This window comes from Molothrus aeneus, chromosome 27 (genome assembly GCF_037042795.1).
Source record: "Molothrus aeneus isolate 106 chromosome 27, BPBGC_Maene_1.0, whole genome shotgun sequence".
Classification (NCBI taxonomy): domain Eukaryota; kingdom Metazoa; phylum Chordata; class Aves; order Passeriformes; family Icteridae; genus Molothrus; species Molothrus aeneus.
Window position 1 is genome coordinate 5,483,879 of NC_089672.1, and position 9,917 is coordinate 5,493,795.

The 9,917-nt window shown below is 63.6% G+C and overlaps 1 protein-coding gene across 2 annotated transcripts; it reads right to left on the reverse strand.

Moving 5' to 3' along the window:
• Positions 1-381: 381 nt before the first annotated feature.
• Positions 382-8,984, reverse strand: CRLF1 (cytokine receptor like factor 1). 2 transcript variants are annotated; one of them, XM_066566518.1, is made up of 8 exons: positions 8,903-8,984; positions 4,337-4,615; positions 2,339-2,468; positions 1,878-2,047; positions 1,491-1,648; positions 1,251-1,419; positions 814-1,003; positions 382-697 (listed from the first exon to the last, which is right to left on the reverse strand). In XM_066566518.1, exons 1-8 carry the CDS (start codon positions 8,982-8,984, stop codon positions 382-384), a joined length of 1,494 nt encoding a protein of 497 aa, XP_066422615.1. The 2 variants fall into 2 exon arrangements, with proteins under 2 accessions (XP_066422615.1, XP_066422616.1); XM_066566519.1 differs by having other exon boundaries at positions 674-697; positions 825-1,003.
• Between the last annotated feature and the right edge of the window lie 933 nt (positions 8,985-9,917).

Consider the following 9,917-nt stretch of genomic DNA (forward strand, 5'->3'; position numbering starts at 1 on the left):
CCTTGGCTCGGTCCCCTGGGAGCCCCGGGATGGGGTGACAAAGGCCACGGGCCCCACTTGGCTGCCCGCTGCATCCCCGTCCCCGCGCAGCGCTGCCGCTCCGCTGACGCAGACCCCGGTGGGGTTTCAGAGGTTTATTGGCATTAAGCTTAAATCTGTTCCTAATTGACTGAAATGGAACCAAAATAAGGCTGGTTTGAATCAAAACTGGAGCAGGCACTGGGCAAACCCCAGCAGCCTCCAATCAGCCCGCGTGGCTCCCTGGGGACGGACCCCTCCGTGCACTCGCACGTGGGACCCTGGCGAGAAAAAGGCCAAAATCGCTTCCCGGGGGGAACTGCGGCGAGGGTGGGGTCACCCGGGAAGCCCCCGGCGCCCCTTTCATCCCAGGGGCTGCCCCGGCTGGCGGAGCCAAGGCTCCGCGCTGCCTCCCCCGGCCGGGCAAGGCTGGGGCGTCCCCTCGCTGCCGCAGGGCCGCGGTCCCACAGAGCCCCCGGGGCTGGGCCAGCCCGGCCCCCCAAGCTCACCCCACCCCATCCCCCAGGGCTGCGGGGCCGCGCTGCGCCCCGGCCGCCTCCCAGCGCCCCCGCGGCGGGGCCGGGGCGGGCGCGGGCGGTCCCGGGTGGGCGCCGGGCGCCCCGTCCCATCCTGCCGGCGCTCGGTCCCCCGCGGGCTACAGCTTATCGCCGGGAAGAACCTGCGGAGAGGAGCAGAGCCCCGCGTCGCCCCGGGGTCGGCGTCACCCCCCAGCATCGCTGGGGTGGGGGGTCACCCCGCGTCCCCACCCAGCCGGGGAGAAGAAGTGCGAAAGGCTCCTTACCTACCTGGTTGCGTGTTTTGTGCGATTTCTGCAGCCACACGCGCCACTGGTCGTAGAGTTTGATGCCGAGGTTGGAGCAGCCGTAGGCGTGTTTCTTCACCCACCCGAAAAACTGCTTCAGCTCCCGCCGCAGCGTCGTGTTCTGCTCCCCCACTTTGGGGTCGCAGCCCCCCGCCACTCGCTCTGCGGGGACAGGGGGGTCAGTGCCACACGGGGGGACGCGCCTCGACCCCCCCATCACCGCCGTGCCGTGAACGAGGAGAGGAACCCGAGCAGGTTTTGGCTCCCAGCCGGGAAAGCCGAGCTCCAAATTGGCTCCTTTGCAGGAAATCCAGGTGCCGGGCATGGAGCGGGCCCCGCACATCCCCCGGGGCACGGGGAGGGGAGCGCGGCAGCGGCGGCACCGGGGAGCGCTGCCGGCCGCACTCACCGCTGCGCGGGGTGGAGGCGGCCGTGGGGTTGCTCCAGTCGCTCCAGATCCCGGCTTTCTTGGAGCCGTAGATGCTGAAGGGGTTGCAGCGCACCTGGACGAAGTAGACGGTGCCGGGGCGCAGGCCGGCCAGGCGGCAGGAGGTCTGGTTGCCCACATCATCCACCACCTGCGGAGGGAGGAGATGGCGGCACCCGGACCCTGGGCCACCCGCGCTGTCCCCCGGCCGTGCCCACCCACCTTCCACTCGGAGCTGTCCTCCACCCGGTATTGGATCTGGTACTTGGCTTGGAAGAGGAAATCCTTGAGGGCCGGCGGGGAGCTCCAGCGCACGCTCAGCTGGTCCTCCAGGTCGCCCACCCTGCTGACGTGCACGTCGGACGGCGGGTCCGTGGTGACTGCGGGGACAGGGCAGGGCTGGCCCGGGGGCACAGCGGGGCAGCGCCGCGGGGCCGCGAGGGTTAAGGAGCCGCGGATGTAGGAGCGACTCGGAGCAAACAGCCTAATTCGATTAGGAGCAATTCTGCTCACATATCGCCCATTTCCTGCTGCCCCCGCCCCAGCCCGGCGCGGCCGCTCCCCTCGCAGGGTCACCGGCACCGGCACGGGGGAGACCCCCTGGCTCACCCACGTCGAGGATGTCCAGCATGACCACGTCGGACACGGCCACCCCCAGGCGGTTGGACGCCTCCACCCAGATCTCGTAGGGCGTGAAGAGGGCCAGGTCCTTGGGGATGTGGCAGGAGTAGGTTCCGGCCGTGTGGTATTCCTGGCAGGTGTTGTCCTGGCCGTACCACCTGCGGGCAGGTGATGGATGAGGTGCTGGCACCACTCCCCCACGCTCCCGTGGGTCACTTTTTGGTTTTTCCACACTGTCAGAACTGGGGGACTGACCCTGTGGTTCACTCAGTGATTCCCAACTCAACCAGGCCCGCAGCAGCTTCTCCTCACCCTTCCCAGCTCCGTGAGGAAACTCATCCCAGAAAAGCAGGGCCCAGCCAGGAGGCATCGAGCTGCCCCTTCCCTGTTTCCCATTAAATCCCACTCCAACGTTTTTAACAACAACAGGGATGAAGGTGAGCACCCACCTGCGCTTGTACTTGAGGGTGTAGTTGGTGTGCAGGAAGGTCTCCCCTTCTGTCCCTGGCGCCCACTTGCAGGTCAGGTCCTTCATGTTTTTGGACCAGCAAGTGATGTTGACTGGTTTTTCTGGGGGTACTGGCAGAGACAAAAACCAAAGAACAGGAGGTTCCGGAGCTGTTTTTTTCCAGCCACGGAGACACAAACCCCAAATCCAAGCTGCGTTCCCAGCTGAGCCTCTGTATTCCCGGGAATGCGTAGCGACCCAAAAAACAAACCCGAGCTGCATTCCCCGTTCCGATCCCATATTCCTGGGACAGAGCATCGGCCTTAAAATAGCCCGAGATAAAATCTTACGATTATTGGTTCGGACAAGCGCATTTTAACCGAGGCTTTGCCGAAACAGCCTCTGAACTGCGCGCGGGTCAGGGCTCCACCAGAGCAGCTCCTGGCACGCTTTGGTGAGAACAAGGAGGCTGATTCCTCCCTGGGGATCCCTGGCTTCTCTCCCATGGGGGAGAGTGGTGGCCAGACCCCAGTACAGAGCAGCTGGACCCTGACACAGAGCTAGACCTTGGCACAGAGTGGCTGGACCCCAGCACAGTGACCAGACCCCAGCACAGTGACCAGACCCTGGTACAGACAGGCCAGACCCCGGCACAGAATGACCACACCCCAGTACAGAGTGACCAGACCCCGGCACAGAGTGACCAGACCCCAGCACAGAGTGACCAGAGCCCAGCACACTGACCAGACCCCAGTATAGAGTGACCAGACTCTGACACAGAGTGACCAGAGCCCAGCACAGTGACCAGACCCCAGCACAGAGTGACCAGACCCCAGTACAGAGTGACCACAGCCCTGCACAGTGACCAGACCCCAGCACAGCGACCAGACCCCAGCCCACAGTGACCACACCCCAGCACAGTGACCAGACCCTGGCACAGAGTGACCAGACCCCAGCCCACAGTGACCACATCCCGGCACAGTGACCAGACCCCAGCCCACAGTGACCAGACCCCAGCACAGTGACCTGACCCCAGCCCACAGTGACCACATCCCGGCACAGTGACCAGACCCCAGCCCACAGTGACCACACCCCAGCACAGTGACCAGACCCTGGCACAGAGTGACCAGACCCCAGCCCACAGTGACCACACCCCAGCCCACAGTGACCAGACCCCGGCACAGTGACCAGACCCCAGCCCACAGTGACCACACCCCAGCACAGTGACCAGACTCTGACACAGAGTGACCACACCCCAGCACAGTGACCAGACCCCAGCACAGTGACCAGACCCCAGCACAGTGACCACAGCCCTGCACAGTGACCAGACCCTGGCACAGAGTGACCAGACCCCAGCCCACAGTGACCAGACCCTGGCACAGTGACCCCACCCCAGCACAGTGACCACAGCCCTGCACAGTGACCAGACCCTGGCACAGAGTGACCAGACCCCAGCCCACAGTGACCAGACCCCGGCACAGTGACCAGACCCCAGCCCACAGTGACCACACCCCAGCACAGTGACCAGACTCTGACACAGAGTGACCACACCCCAGCACAGTGACCAGACCCCAGCACAGTGACCAGACCCCAGCCCACAGTGACCACACCCCAGCACAGTGACCAGACCCCAGCCCACAGTGACCAGACCCTGGCACAGTGACCCCACCCCAGCACAGTGACCAGACCCCAGCACAGTGACCAGACCCCAGCCCACAGTGACCACACCCCAGCACAGTGACCAGACCCCAGCCCACAGTGACCAGACCCTGGCACAGTGACCCCACCCCAGCACAGTGACCAGACCCCAGCACAGTGACCAGACCCCAGCCCACAGTGACCACACCCCAGCACAGTGACCAGACCCCGGCACAGAGTGACCTGACCCCAGCCCACAGTGACCTGACCCCAGCCCACAGTGACCACACCCCAGCCCACAGTGACCTGACCCCAGCCCACAGTGACCACACCCCGGCACGGCGCGGCAGCACCGACGTACATCCGACATAAAGGCAGGAGCCGGCCAGGATGCCACCGTCTCTGCTGTGACACACCAGGTTGTCCCCCGACTGCTGCCTGGAGCCGTTGAGGCGGGCGAGGGCCACGCTGAGCGTGGAGGGGCCCAGGGCGGCGTAGGAGGCGGCCGGGAGGCGCCGCCCGTTCAGCGTCCAGTACAGGTCCTCGGCTTTCAGCGGAAAGTCCGGGCTGACCGTGCACGTGGCCACCAGCGAGGAGCCGATCAGCAGCGTGGGGTCCTGGGGGGAAATCACGGCGGGGTCTGCAGCCGGAGAGACAGAGCGGGGGGAATCGGTTATGAGCGTTTGGTATTGAGCTGACGAGGTTAGAGCTGTTCAAGCGTGTCTTGGGTCTGTTTATCTGGTTTGCATTGATTTAAACGCCTTGATGTCTCTTCTGTATTCATTTAAATACGTTTTATATCTGCTTAAGTGCATTGTTTTGCTATTTTGCATCAATTTAAATCATCACGTCTATATCAATTTAAATCATCATATGTGTTTTATGTTAATTCAAACACATTGTTTAGCTATTTTACATCGATGTAAATCATCACAAGCCTATACTGATTTAAATCCCATATCTATTTTATATAGATTTAAATCATCCCATATCTATTTTGTATCAATTTAACACACTGGTTTCCATTTTACATCCATTTAAAGACACTGGTTTCTATTTTACATTGGTTTAAATGTGTTTCATATCTACTCTTTACTTCTGCACATTTTATATCCGTTTTATACCTAAAGACATTTTGTATCTTTTATATCTCTTTAAATAGTTTTTGTATCTATTCTGTATCTCAATACACACCTATTTTTTATCTATTTAAATACGCTTTACACCTACTCTTATATCTACATACATTTTATATCTAAACACATTTAATATCTATTTTTATATCTGCATCTATTTTAGAACTTTAAAAATACTTTTCATATCCCCTTTTTATCTTTACTTTCCCCAGGGCTGGGGCGGGGCTGGGTTGCAGCTTCGGAAGCTTTTCCGCGACAAAAGGATTTAAAAAAAAAAAGAAAATTCGAGGGGATTTCCCCCTCCTCGCCTTTTCCAACACTGCCAGGTCCTGCATTTCCCCCAGGATCGCCTCGCCCAGGGCTGGGAAGCGCTTCCCAAGAGCTCCCGCCTCATCCTCACCATGTGCTCCCAAATCCCACAGCTCTCCCCTGGACATCCCGGGGGTGCCGAGGCTGGGGGAGCCCCTCCGAGCGGGAAATTCCCATCCCGGTTCAAGCCGGGCCCCCTCGGCTGCCCCGGCCGGGCTGTTCCGTGTCCGTCAGCCCTTATCGGCTCCATCCGCACGCGCCGGGCTAATATTCCCAAATTACCTCCCGGAAAGTGCCGCGACCTCCCCGCCCCGGCGACCTCCGGGCCCCGCTCGGCTTTCAGCGCCCGCCGCCCGCCCCGGCTCCCGCCCGGCGCTCCCGAAAGCCCCGCACGCCGCAGAGATCCCAGCAGGGTCCGCCCCCCAGCTCCGCAATCAGGGCTCCGAAATCCTCCTTGCGCCGGGGAGGCTTAATTAGGAATTGCCGCCGTGCTGGTGAGGGGCGAGGAAGGCAATCCAGCGGGGAAAGGCAGCCTGGGGCACCCCAAATATCCGCGGATTGGTGCCGGGCACCCCGAGCACCCCCGGATCGGTACCAGGTACCCCGAACAGCCGCGGGACGGTGCTGGGTACTCCGGGATGCCCGAGCATCCCTGGATGGCGCCGGATCCATCCCAGCCCCCGAACAAACCCTGCCCAAGGCCAGCCAGGCCTCTGGAAATCTCATCCCCCCTCTCTGCCAAGGCGCCCACCCCGCTCCGACCCCGCCACGAGCCGAGCCCGGAGCTGCTGCGGCTCTGCCGATAACAGAGCCAGCACTCCGAGCCCTGATTCTCCTCAGCCTTAATCTAAACAGCCCCAGAAACTCACACGAGCACCGTAAAACAGACACGTTTCCCATCCTCCGAGCAGGACCCTCTGGAGGGGCCAATTTTCTCTCTCTCTGTATTTTTTTTCCCCTGGATTTTGGTTTTTTTCCCTCCTCCAAGCAGGAGCCTCTGGAGGGGCCAATTATATACATATATATATTATATTTTTTTTCCCCCCGGAATTGTTTTCCCCCCTCAGCACGGCCGCAGCGCCGAACATGTGTTTTAAAAGGGAAAAGTGTGAAGTTTTCCGATCGGGAGAGGAAAGGGCCGGAGAGACGCAGGCAGGCTGTGGAATGTGCAAGTTGCAACGAAAATACCTGCTCGGGGGTTTTATGGCTTCTCTATTGCAAAAAAAAAACGCTGATCAGGTGCTAAGTAATGCTATAAAGTAAAACCACATTTCCAAGGTGTCGGGAACGTTTATGCTTTTCTTCCGAAGGGCCGGATTTCATTTTAGTTTTATATCGGAGTTTTAAGGGGTTGGCAAAGAAAAGGGGGGGAGGAAAAAAAAAAAGCTCTGATAAGTGTCAGAGATCACGCAGTTAAAAAAGATTTATTGAGCTGTGCAGGGGGTTAAAGGAAAATAGAAATAATTGCCCTGAAGAACAAAAGGGAATTTGGGAAGCTCTGAATTCCACAGGAAAAATAAAATTAAATATATATGTGTAGTTTGAGCTCGTCTAAAACTCGAGCAGCGAGGTTTGCGGGCAGACACGGTACCCAGAAATGCTTTATCCCTCTTTCCTACCCTGCTCTCCAGTCTCTTTTTCCCCTTTCTCATCCCCGACTGGCATTTCTCGTGCCCATCCCTGGGCTCGAGGAGGGATTTATAAAAAGCCCAGGCATTCCAGCGCGGCCGAGCTGCACCGAGGGGAAACTTTCGCTCTCTAAAAGGAGATTTGGCTTCGCCTTGGCCAGCGCCGCACGTCGAGGGGCCAGCGCTGCCCCGGACCCCCGTGGGGAGGGGGAAATGGGGTCCGGGGGGAGCCGGGCGGGTCGGGAGGAGGAAGGTGCGGGCTCAGCCCCTCCGAGGGTCCGGCCGTGGCCTCGGGCGGTTCCCAGCGGGATCAGCCCCTCCAGGCACCGGGGCGGGCACCGGGCCGGGCACCGGGAGCCGCCGGGATCGGCCGCTCTCGCTCACGGCCCCCGAAGGGATTTTTGGAGCGTTCCCCCTCCCCACCCCATCGCTCCAGCAGCTCCTGCCCCAATTAACGCCCTCGGGGCTCCCCCGTAAGGACGGGGCCGGGTCAGGGCTCGGTGCCGATGGCCGGGGAGGGGGCGCGGGAGCCGCCGGGCGAGCGGTGCCGTTTGTGGCGGGTCCCGTTCGCGCGTCGGAGCGGAGAACATCCATCGCCTTGAGAAATTCCCATCATAGGGAGGAAGCCGAACTTCCTGCTGCGGGGAGCGGGGAGCGGGGAGCGGGGAGCGGGACCTCGCCCTCCCCTGGCTCGGGCCGCAGCGGGGGCAGCGGGGCGGTGGCCGGGACCGGGGCTCCGTCGGGTTTAGGGCTCCGTGGGGAAGGGGGGATCCCTCCCCCGTGTGTCCCCCCACGGCCGGGGGGACCCCGATCCCCGCGGGGCTGAGGCCGCTCCACAGGTGGCACCTCCCGGACCTGCCACCGCCGGTGGGGCCCCCAAATTGGGCATCACTGAGGGGCCCCAGGGGGATTTTTGTTTTGGGGGGGGGGTCGTTGTTTTCCGTGGGGCGGGGAGGGAGATCCTCGTTGTTCTGGGTGGGCAAAGGGGATTCATTGTTCTCTGGGATGGGGGGGCGGCTCTCCGGGGGAAGGGGGGACCCCGTTGTTCTCGGCAGGGGGAGGGGGGTCTCAGAGGCTTTGGGGGGGGCAGAGGGGGGCGATGGCTCCCGGGGCTGCGAGGGGGTCGCGAGGGGAAGGGGCTCGCTATTGTTCTCCGGGCGGAGGCCGGGGGTTTCCATTGTCCTGGGTGGGGAATGGAGCCGCATTGTTCTGCGGGAGGGGGGGCTGGACGGCGGGGAGGGGGACAAGGGGGGACCGGCCCTCCTCGGGGTCGCCGTTCTCCGTGGGGAGAGGGAGCAGTGGCTGCGCCGGGGGAGGGGGGGCTCTCCTCGCTGCTCTCGGGGATGGGGGGCAGCACAAAAAAGGTTCCTCTATTGTTCTCTGCGGGGAAGGGGCGGGGGGGTCCCGGCTGGGCTGCGGGCACGGGGATGGGGGATCCCGGCTGCCTGTCGGGAGGGGAGGGGGGGTCCCGGCTGCCCTCCGCGGGGGGGTCCCTGTCCTCCTCCTCCTCCTCCTCCTCCTCCTCCTCCGCAGCGCAGGCGAAGCGCAGCCCCGAGGTGCGCCCGGCGGTGCCCCCGCCGCGCCCGGGGCCGCTCCGCATCCCGGGGCCGGGGGGGACGCGGCACACGGAGAGGAGCGCACAGCCCCGGGGGGCTCCGCATCCCGGCACCGCTGGAGGGGGGGGTCGGGACACGCGGAAAGGAGCGGGGGAACCTCGGGGGGCTCCGCACGCCGGGGCCGGAGCCGGACGGGAGAGCCCCGGGGGGCTCCGCGCAGCGCCCCCGTGGCCCCGACGGGACCCCCGCCCGCCCCGCGCCCACCTTGCGGGAGCCGCCCGGTGCTGCCGGTACTCACAGGAGAGCGGCTCGGCGCGGGGCAGGCGCGGCAGGAGCAGGAGCAGCAGCGGCAGCATCGGGAGCAGCGGCGGCGGCGGCATGGCCTGCTCCGGTGCCCGTCGGTGCCCGGGGCGGCGGAGCGCACCGGCACGTCCGGGGAAGTCCCGAGCAAGTCTGAGCAACCCCCGGTTACCAAAGCCCCAACTGCCGCCCTGGCCCCGCCCCGGGACCGCCCCCGGGGGGGCAGAAAGCCACCGGCCCCGCCACCCCCCCCACATCGCCCCGCTCCGGTACCGGCCCCGGGACCGGCCCCCGCCCGGTGCCCGCTGCCGCCGCGGGATGCTGGACCCCCCCAGCCCTGCCGGGGCCGGTGTCCCGCTCCCCCCGATCCCCCGGTAGGTGAGTAAGAGCCGCTCCGGGGCCGCCGGCCCACGGGTGACTCACGCGCGGACCCTCCCGCGCCCCCGGGGCCGCGCTCGCCGCCGAACGGGCCCCCCCCGCCGCGGCTTCCCCACGCTCCGAGTGCCTCCGAGATCCAAACCCCTGTTATTACTTATTTCTGGGTTGAAAACAGGAATATCATCCCGTAAATCCCGATGTTTTCTACCGAACCCATCATCTCGGGGCTTTCCTCCTCAAAGCCCCAAAGAAGTGGAAAAAAGACCCCAAGTCCCCCCAGACCGGGGCTGCGTTTGTCCCCAGGGGTGGTGGCATGTCCGGGAGTGCCACCAGCACCAGGACAAAGCCACCCACCCCGGCATCCCCCAGTGTCCCCCCCGTGTCCCCAGCCGGGGCCTCGGTGGCACCGAGAGCTTTGCAGACCCCCGGGCAGGTCAGAGACCCCCGGGACAGCAGGTCCCGGTCATGGCAAGGCCACTGTCCCCACGTGTCCCCAGCTGTGAGGAGAGGGGACACCATTCCCCGCCAGGAATGGAGCACGGAGGGTGGCAGGGGACACCCGGGTGGCCCGGGGTGCCCCACGGACTCGGGGTGGGGGGTGACACAGCGTGGGGCTGCGAGGTGTTGGGCAGCAC

Bases quoted from the DNA above. Each gene is read 5' to 3' on its own strand.
- CRLF1 (XM_066566518.1), bottom strand. From the start codon at position 8,984: ATGCCGCCGCCGCCGCTGCTCCCGATGCTGCCGCTGCTGCTCCTGCTC. The intron at 1,004-1,250 runs GTGAGTGCGGCC...CTGTCCCCGCAG, and splicing joins CGCCTCCACCCCGCGCAGCG to AGCGAGTGGCGGGGGGCTGC. The intron at 698-813 runs GCCTTTCGCACT...TCCTCTCCGCAG, and splicing joins CGCAACCAGGTAGGTAAGGA to GTTCTTCCCGGCGATAAGCT.